Source organism: Sceloporus occidentalis, unplaced genomic scaffold (assembly GCF_023333645.1).
Source record: "Sceloporus occidentalis isolate IW3139 unplaced genomic scaffold, rSceOcc1.0.p SCAF_90, whole genome shotgun sequence".
Taxonomy (NCBI): domain Eukaryota; kingdom Metazoa; phylum Chordata; class Lepidosauria; order Squamata; family Phrynosomatidae; genus Sceloporus; species Sceloporus occidentalis.
Window position 1 is genome coordinate 702,610 of NW_028317070.1, and position 24,616 is coordinate 727,225.

The following is a 24,616-nucleotide window of genomic DNA, read 5'->3' on the forward strand; positions in this document are numbered from 1 at the left end:
AGTTAGTTTGAGAGACAATGCGCCCCCCCAAGACATCATTTGACAGAAAAAGCTGCACAAACTGCAAAAGGTTAAATCCTGTTAAATCAATAGAACTAAAAGATGTGTTGCACAAAATTATTAAAACTGCGTTTGCAAAAAAGCTTTTGACAAGAAGTCTATAGCATTATGTATATATATATATATATAATAATTTTAAACAACACATTTTTTTTTCATTTTGAGTGGTTGGGAATTGCACTTTTGTGTTTGCTGCACTTTTAGGTGCACCCACTCCTATTTTATATAATTCTGTTACATTAACTTTTTATGTATCTCTGAGTTTGCCAAGTCTTCATTTTGATTTTCTTGCTGTCTGGATTGGCAAGCCACTCCACTGTTCAGATTTTAATGTTTTTGTTGCTTAGCAGTTTGTTTAATTCTTTTGCATATTTACTTAACTCTTCTAATCACTTACTACAAGGAAATGTATTCCTGATTTACCTCTCTAGAACATTTGATACTGTTGATACATTTCCAAATTTTCCAACATTTCAATTTTTATGATAAATAAACCATTTGGAGTTTCTGATTTTCTGTCCATCTACATATTCCGTGTTTGGACCTCTATTATTTCATTAATTAACATTTCATCCTCACTGAACTAATTATTTTGGGATATCGGCACTATCAATATGTTTATAATAACTTAAATCTAAATCTCCTTCCATGATCTCACCTTCTCTCATGTACCTGATGTCTTTTCCTGTATAAACATCTTCTACTTCCTAAAATATCATTTAAGTAATAACCAAACGTCCTGCTTTTGATCCCACTAAGCCCACATGAAATATAACTATTTTGCCTATGTCTCAGCCATGCTGTTTTTGTGCCTTTGATACTATTCTCTTCTTCCTTTCATATCTATGCAATATTGATGAAATATGTCCCTCCCCTAAAATACTTAAATAATACAAAAACTGTAGTCCATGCTACTGTATTTTCTTGCCTTGACTGTCATCCCTTTTCCACTTCAAACTGTCTTACATGTATTGACTAGACACCAACACCAAACCTTTCAGGCATTCGCTACAGTTTGCCAATGTCTGTTCAAATTCAAAATTTGAACGTAACCCTACAAAACACACACTAATATTGCACCGGTCTACATCTTTATTATTATCTAAACTTTACTTCTGAACTGCCAAACAGTCTTTGGATGATATTCTTCACCACCAAGTAATTCTCTCCAATTTATACAATTTTAGCATTCCAATAAGTCCACTAGGCATATCCCAGTAATCACACGCATTGTCCAATGTTGCTAACCATCCTCACTTTGTATGTATTGTTCTCTACAGACCACATAAAATTGTGTCATATGTTAAGGCAACCCTATACCACTAACCTTTAGATACCAGGCAGATTGTGTGACAACAGCAAAAGCAAAGGTCCAGTAGCTGCCACTGTCTTAGTTTAATCCTTAATTTTAAAACAAGTAAAACTAATAATAATAACCAGAATATACTTTTCATTTTCTTTTTAGTTTTCTAATGCAAAATGTAAAAAGGCATAGTATAATATTTCCAACTTTTTTATATTTTGCCTAATTGCATTTTTTACTATTTTAATATGCAGTATAGGTGATATAAATGTGTTTGTCTGCCACAGAAATACAATCAATATGTATCTGTCATGTTTTCATTTGCTTTGCTAAAGCTTAAAGCTTAAATCGAACTCTACATGAACTTTTCATTTTTTAATTTTACCGTTGCCACAAGGTATGCATTAGTTAACCGAGGTAATGGGTCAAATGTGTACTGCATACCGTTTTGTTGCCTGAAGGATAACAAGGCACTATGTATTCCCAAGTACCTTTGTCAATATTTGAGAAATAGAAGGACATGATTCTATGATGCCTCAATGCACATTATATGTACCAAGCAGAGAAACTTAATTAGTCTAATATGTGTTAAACATATTATGGGACCATTCAGAAGGTAATTTTCATTGATCAAGAGACATGTGGACGTCATTACCTCTAACAAACATTGTTTCATAATTATTTTAACTTCCCATATACCAGTCCTCAGGTAGTATGATTGGAAAATCAAATAAATGTGTGTTTTCTAGATTGACCCAATACTGTGAAACAAGAGTTAAAGATTTTTTAAACACAATAGAGCATTAAAAGAATAATTTCCAGTACTGTTGAAACCCTCAACCATTTTTGACAATATTTCTTAAATCGAGTAAAAGTTTGCAATGGTAATTTTTCGCAGAACAATTTAGTCATGTGATAACAATTTCATTCACATAATAGGGAGCTCAATTGAGGCTTTCTCTAAGAGGAACAGCAAATTTAATGGAATACTGCTTGAACCACTGTTTTTGACTGACACAGGAAACATCCTTTTGATTTCTTGCATACGATTGAACTAATAAATTGTAAACATTGCCATGAAATAGAGAAATATACTTCAACAGAGGATATAAAAAGTTGTTTTCCTGTTATCTCTTAAAGCCAACAATTTTGTGGCCATAAAAAAAGAGGACCAAAACAGATTAAGTAGAATATATTTCTAAAGTTACTTGAAAAGTTAATAGTAATTGCTATTTGGGAATCTGAGTGGTTGGATTCTCTACGTTAGAGTAAGTTACCATAAGGATTACATATAGGTCTGCCACACACTGACATGATGAGCTCCTTATTTTGGTTCTTAGTAAAAAAACAAACAAACAAAAAAACCATTCTGTCTTACTACCTTAATGGCAACAGCAAACCCATAGTGAAGCTATCCAGCTATGCATAAATATGTACAAACCAATAAATTAATAATATAAGGCAAAGTTCTTTTTTAAAAAAAATCTCCTTTCTATTCGAACTTGTTTTTTTTTATGGGAATGCCATTGGTGGGAACCTTAGTTATTTCACACACCTTCAAAGACTATCCATGGATAAGAAGAATAAAATTCCCCAAAACCTAACATAATACACTTTTAACCTTCCCATCTTGACTAGTAAGTTTTTCTGCATGATAGTAGGGGTTAGTGATATTTTTCTATTCCTGCATATTTTATATACCATGCATGGTACCTTTTCAGTTGGTATTTTGTAGTATTTGGAGTATTTTTTTAAAAATATGTCCATATTGTGTATACTTAAATCCACCTTAGAGAATTGAAATTTGTATTTCTGAAAGATAAAGGTTATTTTATAGACAAGTATTTACCTTGCTACTAAAATGTTTTTATACTATGATTTTGGCAAACTATTCTATTCATGATTATTTCTATTACAGTGGGAGGGGGCAGAGATCAGCATGTGGATAACTAATACCTATTATAGATATAAATACATTCCTGGAATTCAGTATGTTTGTCCCTCTCTTGTATCAGCAGTTGGGAATGTACACATTGGTATTGGCTAGTTGTGGTTGTTTATTACTTTCTACACTGTTTTTTTCTTTCCTTTTATATTTTCCATTACTTGCTGGTGCAGACTTATACTGAATTTTTAATCAGTAGAGATCAAATCTTAATGGATTTTTAAACACTCAAATGCTATTGGCTAATGGAAACAGGATAGTTTCTAGAGAAATACAAAATATCTAGAAAACCAGATTACATTGTTGAATAGCTGTAAGATATGTAGCAGCTAGTCCTGAATAAACATGTGTAGTTGCATAAATTATCTTAATTAATCTTGAAGTTTATTGTTGCGACCATCAATAAACAAAGTAATTAGGCAACATTGTTGTACTATTTTACATAACCACTTTATTGTTTAAACTATTTAACCTTGATTAATTGAACAATATGAAAAGTACACTTGTTAAAATTTAAATCAGTGGTGCTTAATCTTTCCCCATGCAACAATGCAAGTGTAAAGAAAAAACAATTTTAATTCTAATGTTATCACTACAGAATAAAGAAAGTAATTGAACATGCAATCTTATCGCTTGTGCTTATGGGAGTGCAAATAAAGACTAACACACTATTCCTAACAGATAAGCTGTAAAAAGACAGTTGCCAAGTAAACAATAATATAAGATTTATATTGATGTCTGCTGTGATCTTACTATACAACGTGCACGATTTAATTGACACCCCAGAACTCTCTTAATTAATACAGTATTGCATTAGTCATATATTAACTCACATATGTTATTTATTTCAATTTGTTTCTATGTTTACATAAACTTGGAAGATGTTTTACATTTAATCTACATCTCCAAAATGGTAATATTTTTTTTTTTATCATTTCAGCTTGTGAACAGTTATCTTTGGGTGTTGCAGCTATATTTGGACCTTCTCACAGTTCCTCTGCAAATGCTGTGCAATCCATTTGCAATGCACTTGGAGTTCCACACATTCAGACACGTTGGAAACATCAAGTGTCGGATAATAGGGATTCCTTCTATGTAAGCTTGTACCCAGACTTCTCATCACTTAGTCGAGCAATCCTTGATTTGGTGCAGTTCTTCAAATGGAAAACTGTTACGATTGCCTATGATGACAGTACAGGTAAGAATGGTTTCATAAAGACATTCATTGAGTCAATCCTGGATGATAAATGAATATGTTCAATTAGATTTAACAAATCTGTGTTAATTTTCTTGTATACTCGTTTACTTTAGGGATTTAAAACAGTCAGAAGTTATTGATTTAGTTAGATCACTCTTTTGACCTTCTGTCTAAAGTAAACAATGTAGCATTTTCCCTCTCTGACCTTCCTAAATGTTAATTGAACCTATTGCCTGCCATTTGGGACCCAAACACTACTCTTTTTTTAAAACACTCTCTCTTTTATTAAAAAGTGAAATGTATTTAGGTAAACAAGTTTTTGTTATATTAACAGAAAGACTTGGTTGAATAGTACTTTTTGCACAATCATAACTACTACAGTGTGTTAATTGGTTTTATTAATAATCCAACTGGATGGGAAAACATTGTTATTGAATTTGATTAAATGAAAAAAAAGGTGTCAAACTGTCTGCACCTAGCAATATGGTTATTTAAATGTTTACAGTATTAATCTTTATAAAAGCTTTTAGTCTACATTGTAAATCTCCATGTTAATGCATCAAGCTTGTGCACCGTGCAGTGCTTTCTGCATTAACATTGATTAGGTGATCCAGGTACTTTAAATAATTAGCAAAAATCCACTATAAATCTGGATATTTTTGTAAAATATTTTGTGGCATGTTATGTTTTATTGCTTTTGGGTTTTTTTTATGTTAGTGGTGTGATTCATTTATGAACTAGAATCTCTGCCCTCTTTAAATGGAGCAAGTTAGTATAGAAGAATGTTGCCATTTACATGTGAAAAGGGGAAATATATCGACCTTAGGCTTTATACAAGCACAAATGTAATTGTGCACAAATGCCTGTTTCAGATGATCAGTCGTCAGCCATGTAAATGATCAGACCTTATTGGACAGCATAGTGACTTAAAACACCTAGTTACATGTGCATAGCAGATATGACGACGCTGATGACCTAAGATGACCCCCACAATTTGAATATTAATTTAGGAATAAAAGAAAAAGCCTGAATATAAGACAACCCTATATAAAAAAAAGTTTTACTAGTAAATATTAATTCACATTTAAACAATTTTTTCATATTTAATAAAAACTATGATTAAAAAAAATATTTTTTGTTTTTATTTCCTTTTATTTGCCAACCTGCCCCCAGTTATGTCTTATATGCAGTGGCGTCGCTACAGGGGGGCAAGGGGGGGCAATTGCCCCCCCTAGGTTAATCTTTGCCCCCCCTGTTGCCCCCCTGCTAAATTTGGATCCCGTCTTTCTTTCTTTTTTTTTATTTATTTTTAAACGCCGAGGAGAGAGAGGGTGCGGCCCGAGTAAGATCGGCAGCCAAGGCAACCGATCTTACGCGGGCCGCACCTCGAGCCCGGCTACTTACCTGTGGGAGGGTCTTCTGTACTGCAAAGAGGAAGCGGAACCTAGCAGAGTTCACGTGACATCACATGACTCTGCTCCAGTCCCGCTTCCTCTGTGCTTTACCAGAGAACGCAGAGGGAGGCCGCGCCCTCTGCTGCAGTAAATGTGCAGTAATACTGCAGTAAAAGTGCAGTATTGCAGTTTTTTCATGTCCAAAAAACTGCGGTATTACTTCAGAAAAACTGCAGTAATTTTTTCGTAAGGGGCCCCCCAGAAATGCCTTATACCTCTATATGCCACTCTGCCCCCAGATATGCCTTTTAATCCCCTATTTGCCACTCTGCCTCCCAGATATGCCTTATACACCCATATTTGCCACTCTGCCTCCCTGGCATGCATTTTAACCCCCTATTTGCCACTCTCTCCCCCCAGGTATGTCTTATACCCCCTATATGCCACTCTGCCTCCCTGCTATGCCTTTGAACCCCCTATATGCCTCTCTGCCTCTAGAAAACCATTGAACCCCACCCCTATGCCACTCTTAACCCCCATGCCACTCTTATCCGCCCCCCCCGACTTACCAGTGCATCCCTTTACTTGTGACCCACAGTCAGACTCCCTGGTGTCTAGTCTAGTAGGGCAGCCGATGGAGGTCTGTGCGATGCAGACCTCCATTGCTGGTGGCCAGTACTTCCGGCGGGGCTTCTATGACTTGGCGTTGGCAGCAGCAGAGGTTGTCTGTGCGCATCCCACAAACGTTCACCGGCTGCGAGATGCACACAGGCAACTCCACTGCTGCCAGCACTTCCGTTGGGGCTTCTATGGTGGAGCACCGGAAGGTCGTGTGATGCCGGTGCTCCGTCCTAGAAGCTGCCAGAGGAAGTGCAGGCAGCCGCAGAGGCTGCCAGAGAGGAGGATGGTTGGATCTTAGTCTTGTAATCAGACCAATATTTGAGGTCTGATCAGAAGACGACCTCGAATATAAGACGAGAGATATTTTTCAGAGCATTTGCTTTAATACTTATTTGCTGAATGTCTTACAATCATGGAAACAATGCACCTGATTAGTATGTGTTGTGTTTTACCTACTATTGATAAGCCTCTTTGTACTGCATCTTAGATTACTTCAAATACTCTAAGAGCATTGGAAACACAACTCCTATCAGCAAACAACAAACCAGGGAAGGACATATCTAACATTCTCTCTTAATGGCACTTCTTCAAACCAATCTAATCCCCTAACACAGTTGCTGTAAACCACCCAATCCTCTTTTCCATAGTTTCCAATCCATAGTTTCCTCTGACTTGACCCTTTCCACTTTTATAATATAACTCAGGGACTGGTTAATATATAAAAGGAAATAAATCACATTATTTTGCTTTGTCTCATGTCCGGCGAATGAGCACTCACCACAGAAGTTCAGTGGTAAATCATTTAGCAAGCATTTGGGCCTCAAGCTAATTGAACAGTAAGAAAGCTCAGGTGTAAGCAGCTCAATACTGAGTGTAATAGTCAAGCACAGATGGATACAGATACCTGTAAAGGTAAACTGCAGGCTGGAGTCACAGATGGGTGACACAGGATGCCAGAGGTTAATGCAGAAAGAATGGTCAGACACAGCAGGGTCTGGTAAACTAAACAAGTAGTCATACAAGCCAGAGGTCGCTACACAACGCAGATAGTCAGACAAACCAGGTACAGTACACAGATAGAGCAATACAAGATCAGAATCACTAGGCAGAAGAGTAGTCAGGCAAGCCAAGTGTCAATAACAGCAAACATGATCTCCAAATCCAGAGCCCAGCTAGTCCCACAGATGGCTGTGATCGTGCAACTGTCTTGACCTGGGTAAGTACACGCCACGCTGGACCTCCGCATTGCCTGGCAGCCACCTGTCTGCTGGTAACATGCCCTGGCGAGGTGACACTTTGAGGTATAGGGATTCCTTTTTTGAATTTTAAGTAAATTTAAAATTATTATCATGGAGGATGTGAGGGTGAAACATAATGAAGTTACTGTATTTTACCAAGCCACCCATCACCCCCACCCCACTACTGGTGGTACAGCAGATCAAAATAAAGAATTTGGGGGGCCTCTTGGGCAGTAAAAATCACTGTTTATCCCTATGTCACTTAAAGGGTGAAAGGATGTTACTTATCTTTTGCAAATAGAGGATCCCTTGGCCCTTTAGTGACGATCAGAGAATCCCTAGGCCCTCACCTCTGGCCTAAAGAAAGGAATATTTATAATGTTTTTAAAAAGTAGAAAAGAAGAAACATATTACTCAAAAAAAAAAATTGCCTAATGGCAGCAGAAAAATGTCCATTAGACGTGTGTATATATATATATGTGTATATATATATACTCACACCATTGTCCCCCAGTGTTTGGGAGCTACCTTGTATCATCTACTGAATTGGTCCCATCAATGTCAGTGCAGTCCATATTCTTTAATGTAGCACATTCAATCTGGGTTTGCAAAGTGAAACTTGGAAGCTATTACTTAGTTCCAACTTGCATTTTCAATTCACAGATTAATGACAATGCTGGTTGCCTGCTTTTTGTTTCATCTTGCATATGATTGCATTCATCTCAATCCACTATATGCAAGATGTGAATCTATTTTATGCTAAAGCAAGTTAACTTTAATGAATATGCATGTTGGACTTGAAATGGTTTTAAGATCGTCTCTGTATGATAAAAACTAAGACATCTGCAGGAACATTATTATATTGGATACATCGGAAACCTACTTCAACTAATAATTTTGTCAATTGGCACAGTTTCCACCTGAAGGGTCTTAAACATGGTATCTCTATCAGCCAATATCTTAGGGCTAAAAGAAATTGCACGGATTCAAAGGACTTTAAACATGAAGCATGTCTGTTATGGACTAGATTTAGGCAAAAAGGTTACCCTTGAAAATTGTTGAAAAAAGTCTACCAAAGGGCCAAAACAACTGACAGACAAGAACTGCTAAAAGACAAAATACCTCTCAATACTGAGACGAATTATCGATGTGTAGCAACCTTTGATAAGGGTTCACCTGTGATTGTGGAGATTCTAAATAAACACTGGACCATATTAAACCTTGGCGAGGGCCTTAACAGACAAAGTTTGCTTGACATATCGCAGGGCTAAGAATCTGAGCGATTTATTATAACAAAGCCATCTTTCAACTTCCAAAACCTCTGCTTGGCTAAAACCATGGCATGTAAATACATCTCTCCTGCAAACATTGGGAAATCAAGAGTGAATGAATTGACATACAAAATTAACTATTTCATTAATTGCAGTTTCACCCTTGTTGTTTGTTTGATCACATGCTCCTGCGGTATACAATATGTTGACAAAACGTTTCCGCTGTTCAAACGGCATATTATGGAACACATACGATCTGTATGGGGCTTGATTGACACCCCAGTCTCTAGCCATCTCAAGGCGTACCATAATGGTAACCCTGAACATCTAAAATTTGTGTGTGTAAGAAAAAATGAACACTGGGCAGAGAGGAGTGGCTCTAATCGGCAACCACTTCAACGGGAATCACGCTGGACCTACCAGTTAATGAAGGTTTCAATTACACTTCCTAGTTAAAACCTTGAATTCACTTAATTATAGGGTTAATCTGATATGGTAAGCAGTTTTCATCATTGAAATCTTCCTTGTGACAAGTCAATGTTAATTTCATTAACTGGCATTATTTTATTCATTTGATTTGGTACTTCATTCTTGGAGATTATAGTTTGATTTTGTTGGGGTTTTTTTACATAAAAATCAATACACAGTAAAGAATACAATTTCTTTCCTAGAACAGCATAACCATTGTAATTAATTTGATTTATTTCATTTATTATTAGTTACTGAAATGTATATATTTTTGGTGGGAATATGTTGCCTCTGAATTCAATTACAATAATTGTTCTATTGTGATATGTTTCAGTTGGAAGAGTCCTAATAGTGAGCACGAGAGATATTTTATTTTATTATTTTGTGAAAAACACAATTAGTGACGCTAAGTTAATACAAAATACATTATCTAGCACTAATTAATTTGTAGGGTCTGTCTGGTTTTTCATTAACTCAAACTGATCATTACAATTAATATACCGTATTTGCACGATTATAAGATGACCCTGAGTATAAGATGACCCCCCAGTTATGCACATCTGCCCCAGGCTTGCTACTCTGCATGTTAAATGGAGAGCATAAGACATTTCTGTAGGCAGAGTGCTCTATGAAATGCCTTTAATCCCCCTTAATGCCACTCTGCCTCCAGAAATGCCTTATGCCCCCTGTATGCCACTGTGCCCCATGATATGCATTTTAACCCTCTAAATGCCACTGTGCCCCATGATATGCCTTTTGACCCCCTATGTGCCACTCTGCCTCCAGAATTGCCTTATACCGCTATATGCCACTCTGGCATTTAGTGGTTAAAAGACATATTATGGGGCAGAGTGGCATATAGGGAGGTCTAAGGCATTTCAGGAGGCAGAGTGGTGTATAGAGGGTTAAAAGGCATTTCTGGAGGCAGAGTGGCATTAAGGGGGTTAAAAGGCATTTCATAGAGCACTCTGCCTACAGAAATGCCTTATGCCCCCCATTTAACACTCCCTTCCTCCTCCAAACTTACCGGTGCTTCTGAACACCGGGGCTGATCTCTGACAGACAGGGAAGGTCTGCGTCCATCGCAGACAACCCCTGCTGCTAACCGCACCTCCTTCCGGCTGCAGCGGAAGTTGTCTACGCACCGGGGACTCAGAAGCACCGGTAAGTTTGGAGGAGGGGGCATAACACAGGAGGATCCAGGTCCCCTGCATCTCCTTTCTCTTCTATCTTCAATCTGCTATCTTAAATCTTCTATCTTTGTCCGCATCTCTGTGGGCATAACACGGTGGGAACTTTCACCAAAATGGCAGGTCTTCTGGAGACGTCCTCTTCCTGATCGGGGGAGTGGTGAGAGGACATAATCGATCACGCAGACATTTTGATGGAAGTTCCCATAGATAGAGGATAGCAGACTGAAGATAGAAGAGAAGAAAGAGAAGAGAAGGGAGAAGATAAAAGATAGAACATGAAACAGATGAAGATGCAGAGCCAGAAGTGGTCAGCAGAGAAAGTATGGAAACAATTAGAAAGCGTGAGAGTGAATGAGAATAAGAGTGTGAGAGAGTTTGAGTGAATGTGGAAATCGGTACATTTGTAATTCATATGAATCCGAATGCACAAGTGTAATATGCATAGTCTATCGACAATGTAGTCTACTTATTGTACTTGTCCTGAAAACAACATGAATATAGCATTTTTATCTTGGATTTTTCATACTAGTTATATGAGCACAAATGTATTTAGGCAATTGTTAGGCATATCATCACTGTGATATTTGAAGTATATTTTATAGATCCTAATAAGATGATGATTATGTGGTCATTTTATTGATACAAGATAGATGGAGACAGATAAACATTCAGAAGAATCTCATTTCTAATTCTCTTTTGTAGAAAACAAAACTGATGTGATTAGGTATAAAAAAAAAAGCATTCATTTTTAGACTTAGAGTGTACTATGTCTTTATAAAACCTTTTGAGTGACAATTACCCTCAGGAAAAATGTAATCAATATGTCCAACTATCTTTGTATTAATGGAAAATTAAATTACTCAACTGTATGAGTAATTGTATGTAAAAGCCTTGAGAGTCCTTGTAACAAGAAATGATTACTGGGGGGAGAGCACTTACAGCTTGATTATAAGGGTATGTGTGATCATGTGTTCTATCATACATATGTTTCATTTGAATATGAAAACAACAAAACATTTTTATAAAACAAAGCTATGTCCATGACTACAGAGAAGGACATTTTTACAGTAAGGCCTATATAGCTCCTTCTGCTTGTTTCTCCTAATAGTCCATGATAAACAATTCACAAGACACAAATGGTTATAGAAACTCTGCAAGAAAACACAATTGTAATACAGGTAAAACATGTCTCTCCTCTTCCTTAAATTGAAACACTGTATGCAGGGCCGGCCGAAGACTTAACGCCGCCTGGGGCGAAGTTTAAAACGCCGCCCCCCCCCGCCGACGCCGGGGGGGGCGGCATTTTAAACTTCGCCGACGCCATAATCTACGACCCCCCCCGGTACTTACCTTTAAACAGTCCTGCGGTGAGTCTCCCTGCTCTGCCACGGTGCCGGCTTGTAATGCTGAGCGCCGGAAATTGACGTCACTTCCGGCGCTCTGCATTACAAGCCGGGACCGGACAGGGAGACTCGCCGCAGAGGAGAGAGAGAGAGGGGCGCCGAGCGGGTAAGCGAAAACCACTCGGTGCCCCTCCCTCTCTCCTCCGCTTCAAAAAAAAAAAAAAAAAAAAGCGCTTGGGGCGGCAAATTGCCCCAGTCTGCCCCATTATAGGGCCGGCCCTGACTGTATGCCATTTGCAGTAAAATAAGTAAAACATAAACAAATAGTACATGAAATAGCAATTTGATAAGAAGGACAGTAGTTCTATACCTAGAAATTACACAGTGCTAAGATTGTTTGGTTTATTTTTTTACTGGTTCCTAGGAATTATAAATGCAGGTATAGAGGTATTACCTTAAAGCAATATCTCAGTACTGCATATTTTCCACAAGATGACATATCACTTGAAACCCCAAGCTGGATATGGCAGCTCCTGCTACTAAGAGTTTTGTGCTTGTTATATTAAGTCTCCAGGGAGTCTTACAAGCTGCAAACTGTTGAATATGTGCCAGCATGTACTGTACAAATGTATTAGCAAGATTGTGCAGGGATAAACAAATGTCTCCAGTTATGTGTAGCCTACCGTATTACCAAAGCAAACAAATATTATAACAGATCACATTTTCTTGAAGTTTTTGAAGGAGGATAATTTTGAACTTGTACTCAAGCATTCTTTGAATTTAATTCATGCTTAAATTGCATTCATTTCTCTAATATATTTTTTAAGATTATGTTTGCAGTCCCTGTTTATATTTTCGCACATAGATTTAGTGCCTCTTTCTTCCATCCCAAGTGAAACACATGTATGCTAATCTGGAGACATGGTAGTTCACTTGGCTTATTGTCATTAAAAGAGACTTTTTGTTTAACTATTGTAATTATTTTGGAAATATTTCTATTTAGGGACAACTCTAACTCAAGGAAGTTAATAATAACAATATTAGCATATTTAGTCATTTTCCAGCCGTGAAGATATTTTTGCTTTTTTTAATAGCACACCCTTACAAAGGCTGCCTGAAAAAATCAATGTTCAACTCAAAAACTTGAGGGAAATAACTTATTAGGAAAGAATTATCATGCAACTTAAGTTAATGTGTTTAGCATAGTACAGCAAACTTTAGTGGTTTTCACATACATGTATATTGATTTTAATCAATAATGGTTTAAAAAAAAAATATTTGTAAATACCGTTATGCAGTTTTGATTGTACATTGTACTATAATTTATATTTTGGAGAAAAGACCAAATTCAACCCCAATTACTTGAAGGTCACTTTGGTGACTGTAATAAATGTGCATTCGGGAAAATTACATAAGGTAACAGGAGCCATAGCTCAAATATACATTTTAACTGGCAGTGCATGTGGATGAATGGCCTAGAACTAGTACATTTAGTAAACACACAGTATGCAGGAGAGTTGAGTATTTGAACCCTGACTTCACTTCCCATAATGAAAGGCCTGTATAATACGCTGTTAAAGCTATAGAATGAAAAATCATCCCATATTAATCAGGGGAGGGAACGTCACCGAAAGTGCTGTCATTTTGCCCTAACTTGAAAAAGAATAACGATGCTTTCTGTGACGTCCTCTCACCCGATTGGAGGATGCCATCATTTTGGTCGAGTTATGTCTGCGGATATGTGAACGAAGGTAGAAAATAGCAGATTGAAGAGAAAAGACAAAAGATAGACTATAGAAGAAAAAGATGCAGAAGTGGTCAGCAGAAGTGGTAGGCAGAGAAGGTAGGGAAATGTATAGAGAACGTGAGAGTACATGTGGGCACTAGACAACAAATTTTGTTCCTAAATTAAAAATGCTCCTAAATTTCTGGCGGAACAGAATGGGCAGGGAACTTAATTTTTTGCCCGAAAACAAATGGGTCCAAAACTAATCAAAAAATGAATTCAAATTGTTTCTTCGCCCCCCCACGTGCATCAATGAGAGGAAGTCACCGAAAGCACCGTGATTATGGCATAAGTTCACCTTAGGGCGTTTCTGATGATGTTCTCTAATCGAGAAGAGGACATAGCTGAAAGTGCCTCTTAGTACTAAATGTTGATGCTGCTGATTTCGGTGACGTCCTTTACCGCGATACTCCAATAGGGGAAGAAGACATCATAGAAAGCGCCCCCATTCTGGCAGAAGTTCATGCCAGGTTTTGTACGTTGAGATGCTGACGAAGATAGAAGATAAAAGAGAGAAGACAAAAGAGAGAAAAGAAACGACAAAAGAGAGAAGAGAGACAATGAAGAACAATATGATGTGAAAGTGGTAGTGTAAGTGTAAGCAGAAGCTGATGTTGTTGGCAGAGAAGGTAAGGAAACATTAAGAGAGCGTTAGAGAAAGTGTGAATTAAAGTATGAGACTAAATGAGAGCAGGTGTGTGAGAGTGAATGAGACTAAATGTGGGCACCAGGCAACACATTTTGTTCCTAAATTAAAAATGCCCCCTGATTTTCATCAGAACCGAATGGGAACTTAATTCATTGCCTGAAAATAAATGAGCCACAAATGAACTGAAAAATTGGTCCAAATCATTTGTATGTGTAAAATATATATGTATGTATGTGTGTGTGTGAGACCATACTTAATAATCCTGATTTATTGGACTATTGCTGGTAATGCCCATACTACATAATCCTGATTTCTTGGACTTTGCATGGTTTGCAAAGAATTCAAATTATAAGAATTATTAATAAGATAATAATTAAACTTGTGTTTAAATTAGCCAATTTCCTCAATTTGAATCTCTGAAAACTCACAACAAACCAAATGAAAACGAAGCAAGCATTTCCATTTGCATTTAGTTAATTCTTCACTCACCCTCATTTATTCTATCATGCACTTTCATACTTCTCTCATATTCTCAATGACTCTCTCACACTCTCCTTGAATGTCTCCCCACCTCCTCTGCCGACTGCTTCCTTGCCCCTTGCCGCAGGGAGGATCTGGGAGAGGACATAACTGGAAGCACGCCATTTTGGCAGAAGTTCCTGCAGGTTTATGCCCACGAAGATGCATACAAAGACAAAAGATGAAGAAAATTTAAAAGTGGTCAGCATAAGTGGTTGGAAGAGTAGGTAGGGAGAGAGTGAGCAAAAGAGTGCATGAGAGTGAACGTGGGCATCGGGCAACAAATTCCGTTCCCAATTAGTTGCCTGACAATGTATGGGCCACTTGTTTTTGGCCCATTTGCGCATGCTTATATATATATATATATATATATATATATATATATATAATTTGATTGCATATAATGTGCATACTTTAAGATGTTACAGTAAACTGATGTTATATACATTTAACATGTGCAAATTGCTATACCCCCTGTTTTATATGGTTTTCACTTATTTTAAAATAATGTTTTATATCCATGAAAGCAATGTTACTATGCCTACAAGTCTTTCATTGTTTCCATGGCAACTTTTTTCTCTATATTATTGTTTCTGTATTTTTTTAAGCCCTTATGATTTTCATTCCCATTCTCCCATACTTGTCTTTCTTGTGGTGCCCTTTCAGCTATTAAGGGGATATGATAAAATACAAATTGTAATCAAAGAGCCTGTCAGAGCCATGCAAGAATAGATAAAGAAATGACTAACAGGAAATTACTTGTGAATCTGTGATGAACAATAAAGGTATGAGAATAATTAATCTGCAGATACACGTTTATTTCAGGATTAAGAGCAGAAAACACAAATAAACCGCTTCCAACACCTGCTACTGTTAGTATCCTATTGAATTTAAAACACCAATGTGTATTTCAATAAAGATAAACTAAAATGTTTTCTCATACAATAGAACACCCAATGTTAACACAATTATATGCCCAATAATATTAGACATTTTATCTAAAATTACAAGTGATATGTTAGAAAATTGAAATGGAAAGAATAACATCAAGGCACCAGCAGATTTCAACAGTATACTTAATGTGCCTGACACCCTTCTTAACAAGAATGCATATTAAAGTACTAAACAAATACATATACATACACAGAAGAGGCTGCCCTGCTGAAGCAGCTTCCATCCTCTTTTGTGGTCCAACTATTCTTTCCACTGGTTGACTGCCCTAAGCAGTCAGTCAGTGACAGGAAAGAGCTCCCAGTTAATTGCCCTAAGCAGTCAGTCAGTGACAGGAAAGAGCTCCCAGTTAATTCAGTACCAGCACCTTTCACACATGCAGAACATTTAGATGGGGTGAGAAAGGAGCACATGCAGAATCCCTCAATGCATTTGCAAAAGTGACCTTGATATTGTATGTATCTTGAGTGCATTCATCACAGGTTTAGTGATAACTCACTTTCTCTTGATGGTCTTCATGTCACTTATTAAAAATGCATGTACACAGTGGCGAAACTACAGGGGTCACAGCGGTCGCAAAATCTTTTTCCTGACTGCTCGTACCGGTTTAAAATTGTGTGCCCCTAATCATAGTTGATTAAGATGTATATTACCCCAAAGGTACTCTACCTCTTTAGATCTATTCCACTTTACTTTCTACTAAAAGCTTTACACGATGCATGTATTGATTACCCACTTTATGGCATGGGATAGGAAGGATAGAGAAGAACCTTTATGGTCAAGACTGGAGAATATATTAATCTATATAACTTGTTTTGGGTTAATAATTATAGGAAACTAAACCTTTTAAATTCTAACCCTATAATTAGAGGAGTTTTATATACTCTTAAAGGCTTAAGAAAGAATTTTGACGCAATCCAAGTAATTTATTTAAGTATAGATGATTTACGGATAAATAATTGGAGTAACAACGGAATTCTCTATCTTTCAGAGAATTCCAACAGAACTTTACCCTTCCTCCACGGGAAATTTTTACATACCTTAGAATGAAGAACTTTTTGAGCACTAGAGAAATCATTCTATCGCATGACTTGATAGAGTTTTTGGAAACCAAGAATAGAGAAAAGCAAATAACGAAAGCAATTAATCTCATACAAAATTTACAGGAAGAATCAAAAGCTCCTTTCTTAGAAAAATGTGAAATGGAGCTAAATGTTATGATCGATCCTAAGGACCGGATACAAACAATTAGGAAGAGTATACATTGCATAACCCCAACAGAACTTCACTATAAAATTTCATATAGGTGGTACATGGTGCAGATGAAAATGCATAAAATAAATAAAACAAATTCACCCATTTGTTGGAGATGTAAAAAGGAAAGGGGAACTCTCCTCCATATTTAGTGTAACTGCGAGAGGTTAACAAATGTAAAATACAAACGTAACGGTTTATAAACTCATTATTCTCTTGACTCGGGCACTATATATGTTAACATACAGCGAAAACGACATGAAATAAAAACACAAGAGACATGAGGTCGTTGGAAAAAGTGTAAGGCCACAGTGCTTTATTAACTGTGACAAGTTCAAGAAAATATATTAAATATTAATAAAACAAGAGATAGGTTATGCATTAATAACATGTAAAAACCATAACCAAACAACATCTTGTAGGGATATCCCGCCAAATTCCAAACGGAGACCGTTGGGTCGGAACACCCTACCCTTTGAAAGTTCCCCCAGGGACTGAACCCGTGGAGAAAACCAGTTAAACATGAATGTTGGCATAACAACCAATCGTAAATTCAGCATACCTATCTCAAAATACTGCCGTACACCACATACAGGTAGAACAGAAAAAATTGGGGAGGGAGGGCGGGAAATACTTTGGTTTGTCACTCTGATTAACAGAATTTCTGATCAGTGGCGGGAAAAAGGGTCCCCTAAATAGCCACCAAAAAACCCCACCCCTAAGAGGATATGGGACCCCATAGGATGTCCCTTACATGACCCTTAAAAACCTGGCCAGCACGCTTCTAGTTAAATATAGGCCCAGTCATGCAGCCCTTCCTCTTATTATCCAGGGCTTGTCTATAAATAATGTACTTTCACAACAGACATTTTTGCTCTCCTTAGACCTACCAGAAATAAGTAATGAACAACGAAACCTGTTTGCTCATATATGTTTAGCAGTTAAGATATGTATTTCAAGGAAATGGAAAAAGCAAGAAGAAGTAGAGTGGTGGGAAGTGACAAACCAAATAAATTTCCAATAAAATAGGGAAAAAGGATTCTATTATAGGGAAGGGAAGCCAGACCTTTTCAAAAAAGGGCTACTTTAAATCAAAATAATAGATGCTCCCATCTAGCCTCAAACTAAGGAGTTAAGATAGTATCACACTTAAGACAAAGGGATCAAGGGAGATTCCAAACTAATGTATTACTTACCCTAAATCAAGATATTAAGGTAATAACAAAGATAAAGGGAATAAAAGCGATTTCGAATAAATAAACCGTCTGCACTACATCTCTTTAAAAAGAATCTCCAAACCTAATTATGAGTTTTCATAATTTGATTTACTCCTCTAAATTAAAATTACTCCCCTAATAGTATGAATGGTCTGAATAGTATGGAGATACTATACTTTATGTTATTGTTGAACACTATTATATGGATTGCTGTAATAATGACAACACAAATAAGATGGCCATGATCAGTGGATCTATGTTTATTTGTCTATACTGTGTAATGTAATACAAAAATCAAACAAATAATGAAAGATTAAAAAAAAATTGTGTGTGAGCATGGATGTGTAATTGTGTATATGTGTGTGCAAGCATGGATGTGTAATTGTGTGTGTGAGCATGGATGTGTGAAGATGTATGTGTAAGTGCATGTAATTTGTGTAAGTGTGTTTATGTATGTGTGAGTGTATATTGGAGTGGTGGGGCAAGGGGCACAGAAGGCACACAAAAGTTGTTTGGGGGCAATTATAGCACATTGGTACCTGTTTATTATAGTGCTTTATGAGGTTGGGGGCCCAGGGCAATATTTGGGAACTTTGGTTTCAAGTTACGCCCCTGCATGTATACATGTTTTACTGTTTATATAATGAATAATAATGTACACATTTGCCTTTCCATTCGCTATTATGTAATGTCACCACTGATGAACTGCTAAATTGACTTTTCTTTGTTAAAAAGATTATATGTCTGTAACAACACTGTAGTGATGGTCAACAACATTAACCTTTACTGTTTAGGTTAATCATTATAACATGCTCCCATCTACTTATCTCACCCAATTAGTGACTTTGATCAGTAATGTAATGATGTAATAGCAACTGTTGGCACTGTCTACTACATACATTAAGCTTCAATCTCAAATGACAGATTATTGATAAAATTTGCATTGCCTTAACGATCCAAGATCATAAAGAATAACATGTGAAAGAAGTTTCATTACCGGCTGCTTAGATTGAGACTTGTTATAGTTTGGCGTAACACTTTTCGCATATTTGCTGAGGTGACATTTGTAAGCAATAAGATGATTTAAGATTTTTCCACCTCTGTAAATAAATCCAGCTGGCTAACATAGTTGTGGAATATATATATAGACCACTCTGTTCTGGGAAGGCTTTCTTGCCCATTAGTCCAGTAGAGCTAGTGTGAGGTCAGACACTGATGTTGGATAAGAAGGCATGTCTCGCAATCTCCGTTCCAGTTCATTCCAAAGGTGTTTGATGGGATTGAGGTCATGGTTGGAAGCATAACATTGTCCAAAATGTCTTTATATGCCCCATTCACCATGCCAAGATATTTTGGTCAATGCTATGCCTTCAATTTTGTGGGAAGAATTTGGGGAAGTCATGGCTGCGCCCCAGTGCACAAAGCAAGGTCCATAAATGACATGGTCGGATGAGTTTGGTGTGGAAGAACTTCATTGACCTGCACAAAGCCCTGACCTCAACTCCATTGCACACTTTTGGATTAATTGTATCAGAGATTGCAAGACAGGTGTTCTTGTCCAACATCTGTGCATGACCTCACAATTGTGGATGAGCTAAAATTCCCACAGAAGTACTCCAAAATCTTGTGGAAATCCTTACTAGAAAAGTGGAAGCTCTTATAGCTGCAAATGAGGACCAGCTACATATTAATGTCTGTAATTAAAATGCAATGTTGTAAAAGTCCCTGTTGGTGTTATGGTTAGGTGTCCCAATACTTATGTGCATATAGTTTATATTAACCCCTTAATGACAATTGACGGTCCGGGCACATCACCCGAAAACAAAGGGTTAACAACAATTGACGTGCCAGAACCGTCATGACTTTAAACGGGTGAAGAAAGCGATCTACGTTCACTTTCTGCCCCCAAACCTCGAGGCATTCAGCAACACCACGATCGGCACTAGGGGTGGTGTCTGGCCCCTCCCCGGGGCCTCATCGTCCGCCATACATTGTATGGCGGCGGACGCCTGTTTTAGAAGTGATTAGGAGGCGATCAACGATCCCCTCCTAAACTTTAATGGTGTGGCTGAAATGCCTCGATCAGGAGGCATTCAGCGACACCAAACACTTACCCCAGGACGGGCTGTGGCCACTGCGAGTGATTTCGCCAACTGCAAGATGGCCGCCGTCCTGTAAAAAAACTAATGAAGTTGAAAAAGTTCGCTAGATGGTCTCAGACCCTCTAGAGAACTCTGGCTCCACTTACAGGTTGAATACAGGTACTGCATTCAACCATGCAAGTCAATGGAGCCCAGCTTTCTAATCACAGTGTGATTAGTAAAAATAAATTAAAAAATAAAATAAAAATAATAATAATTATAAAACAATAGTTAAAGAAAACAGTAAAATGTAAAAATAATTTCCCACTGATGTCACTATCAGGGGAACCTTCAAGTTCCCAAAAATTAAAAAAAAAATTAAAAAAGGCAAAAAAAAATAAAAAAATTAAAAAAAAATAAATATATATATATATATATATATATATATATATATATATAAAATAATTTGTGAGCAAGTCCTAAAATTAGCACATTAGCTTAAAACAATTCTCCCATGGAAAGAGTTAAAATACTGGCATATAACATGCCCATGGGGTGTCTACTTTTAAAAATGTATGATTTGATAGGGTAAATTGAATTGGCCGGCTTCAACAATGTCCCAATTAACAAAGGGGGGAAGGATGGTCACACAGCGACATATGCCAGGAAAATACTACTGCAAACAAATGTGGCCCTTTTTCACCCCAAACAGCCAGGCAAAAACTTCATGTGGAGTATCGCTGTACTCAGGACATGTTGCTGAACACATATTGGGGTGTTTTATGATAGTGACATATACCAGAACCTGTTTATTCATACCTAAAGTAAAATGTGTGTGGAAAAAAAATACAAAAAAATTACTACCACAAAGTTTGCCAAAGACTGGTGGTAGATATAGTGCATGGAAAGAGTTATATTACTACTATTTGAAATACCCTGGGGTGTCTAGTTTTCAAAAATATATGATTTGATGGGGTAAATTGTATTGGCCGGCTTCAACGATACCCAAAATGGCATATGGGGGGAAGAATTACCAGATTTGGAAAAAATGGCTTTGAAATAGCAAAACGCTACCTGTACTTATTGCCCCATAACGTGCAGAAAAAAGTTAAAAAAACATAAAAACATTGGGTATTTCTAAACTCAGGACAAATAGTAGAATCTATTTGGCAGGTTTTTTCATTACCTTTTATAGATGAGTAAAAGATTTTTCAAATAAAAGTTAGAAAAAAGTCATTTTTTTCTAAATTTTTCACCATATTTTATACAAAATGTACTGGTGTGGAGACTGCATCACACATTTTTTACTAATTTATATTAAGGCAAAACACAAAATATTTTATATTATCTTTATATCTTAATATAATATATATTGTTCTTCATCTTCATTGATAAATATTGGCGACAAGACTAGGCATTTAACTGGGCTTGTATACAATGTGTCTTTTAGGTGTCTAAAATGTAAAACCTGTTCCTGAGTAGTTTAAGACAATTCCCCATTTACACTACCAGCTAAACTTCTACTTGGGGACGTTAATTTTTTTATTATCTTTCTATGATATTATATATCATTTTCCATTGGTTTTCATTTAAATATTGGTGACAAAACCAGGCATTATAATATGTATAATACTGTATATAATATAAGGGGAAATTCAGCTGCTCCAAGGGGCTGCATGTGCCTATCATCTGCCAGTGCCCCCCTGTCCACATCAAGTGCGCTACTGCTGCTGCTGGTCCTCTCTCACCCTACTTACTCTGGGAAATCAATATTATATGAATAATTAAGGGGTCAGTTCTTGTGGCTGGATGTGTCTGTCTACAAGTGGCGGGCCTGCCCTTGCTTCTGCTGCTCAATATCCTTCCATATTTCCTTCCTTACTCTGGAAAAGGATACATATTTTTCTTCTAATTTTGAGGGAAATTCAATGTTTTTGTCTGGATATGTGCCATTGCCAACCTACTCCCAGTGCCCTTCTACTACTGCTGCTGATGCCATACCACTGTCCTTACTCTGAGGGATCAATTAATCAAACTGGTTAAATTTTTGGAGAAATTGAGTCCCAAAGCATCCTGTCGGATGTGTGCATCCACTGGTGCAGTGTTGCTGTTGCTGGTGATCCTGCAGTCCAAAATCAAGTGTGGAACTCTTCCTTAATCTTGGGATGGAGCTGCTGTTGGTTAAAGGTGAGTCCTAAAAGCGTCAGGGACCCTTGAATTCCCCTGAATATCGTTTCAGAATAATAATAAAAAATAAGCTGAACTAGCTGGGAAACTAAATGTGTTGCCCAAAACAATTTTGCTTGCCATGTACAAGTCTCATGAACAGCACTTTAAAGAACAGTCTAGTCTGCAAAATTTAATTTTATGTATTTTTTTATTTGTAATACATTTTACATGGACTCAATTGTATTTTACAAAAAAAAATGTATGTGATTTTTTGGTATTTTTGGGCTTTTCAATTACTTTACTGACAATTTTTGTATGTATATGCTTTCTTTTAAATTTTATATCACTTTTGGAATAAATATATTTTATTTCAAAGACTTGTTGTTTCTGTGCATCACCATTTTTTTTGTTTGTTGTGTTCCTGTTGGAGTTAACTTTGGAGTGTTGCACTGTCACATTAAGATTCTCCCCTGGCCGCCTTGTCTGACTTCAGGAAGTGTTAGCATGTAATGGAATATGCCCAGTAACACTCACATTTTAGTAACTGAAGCACCAGTCAACCTCATGTATGCTAGCAAACCATAATGGTTTGGACAGCATACATGTAATTTGCTACTGCTACACCTATTGGTTTCAATGAGAGCTCAACTCTCATTGACTAGAATCTAGTTGTGTTGTGCATTTCCAAAAAGCATATCATGAGTTCAGTGGAGGTAGCTGGGGAGAATTGAGAAAGAAGTCTATTTTTTATTCCTATAACTAAAGAATACCTGCATTGCCTATGCTGCAAAACAGAATCCAATATGCATTTAACATAAAAATAAGGCTTCTTTCCGTTTTTGACTCAGTATGTAAACTGACTTACAGGATATAATAACTATTTTGGCATGCAACAGTCAAAGTATAAATGAATACAGCCAAGGGAACATTGGTTAAAATGGGACATAAACATTTTCATGCCATGACAGATATATGGATAGAAAAAAACATTACTTAATTCATGATGTCACTGTTTCTAAAATACCTACAGTACAAAAATAATCTCAGAAGGTCACACGTGAAAATTATGTAAGTGGCCTTCTTGTCTTGACTTTTAAAGATAAAGCCAAGATGTGCTCACAAAACCTCAAGCCTAGGATGAAATGTTTAAAACCTTTAAAACTGATGAAATATGTACTTTTTTTGTTCTATTGATTAATTGCAAGCTTCTATATCTAAAAAAACAGAACATTTCACTTTGGAATTTATTGAGATAACTTTTAACATCGTAATTACCCACATCAGTCAGGGTAGGGAGAAAATGTTCAGTGTTATCCATTTGGAGTGTGTTTAAAGCTTATATGCATGCCTACCCTGAACTTGCTTTAGTAAAGTGGCTTAAACAGAGTAGAAGATTGAAAATTGTCTTGCAAAAGGTGAAGGTAATTACTTGTAATGCTTCCAATGCTCCTGACTAAAAAAATAACAAATGAATGTCCCTTCAAAAACTGCTATACGTGTTTTTCTTTTTGCTGTTTGATTTTCTTCTCTTCACATTATAGAAATGAATAGCACAGTTAAAATGTGGGCTACAGGCACATGTTGGAAGCTCACTAGGTAAAATTTTGTCCAAGTTCAAACCCTATCATGTGTCACTCTTCCCTTTTTTATAAACATACAAAAAACCCCAAAGTGGTGTTTATTAGTTGGAAAGAAAACAAAAACAAAAGAATTTAGATTAAAAGAAAAATACATGTGATAGCAGCCACTTTAATAAATCTCACAAAGTCATGCTTTTGGTAAATTGTTTAAGTCTTTGATCAAGGACAGAATAATTTTGACATCAAAGAAAAAAAATTGAAAGAAAGGCTTCTCTGCATTTCTAATCAAGCTGTAGATAAAATCCTGCAAACATTCTTGGTAACTAAGACTGTAAAAAAAACAGATATATAAAAAAGGCAATGGTAGATTTAACTA

The 24,616-nt window shown here is 36.7% G+C and overlaps 1 protein-coding gene across 1 annotated transcript in view; it reads left to right on the top strand.

The window, feature by feature from the left end:
* Positions 1–24,616, top strand: part of LOC149284586 (glutamate receptor ionotropic, kainate 2) — a 274,071-nt gene that overhangs the window by 107,528 nt on the left and 141,927 nt on the right. Inside the window, exon 3 of the mRNA XM_089496448.1 lies at positions 4,249–4,506. Coding sequence (XP_089352574.1) covers positions 4,249–4,506 — 258 coding nt within the window. The remainder of the gene's footprint in view (positions 1–4,248; positions 4,507–24,616) is intronic.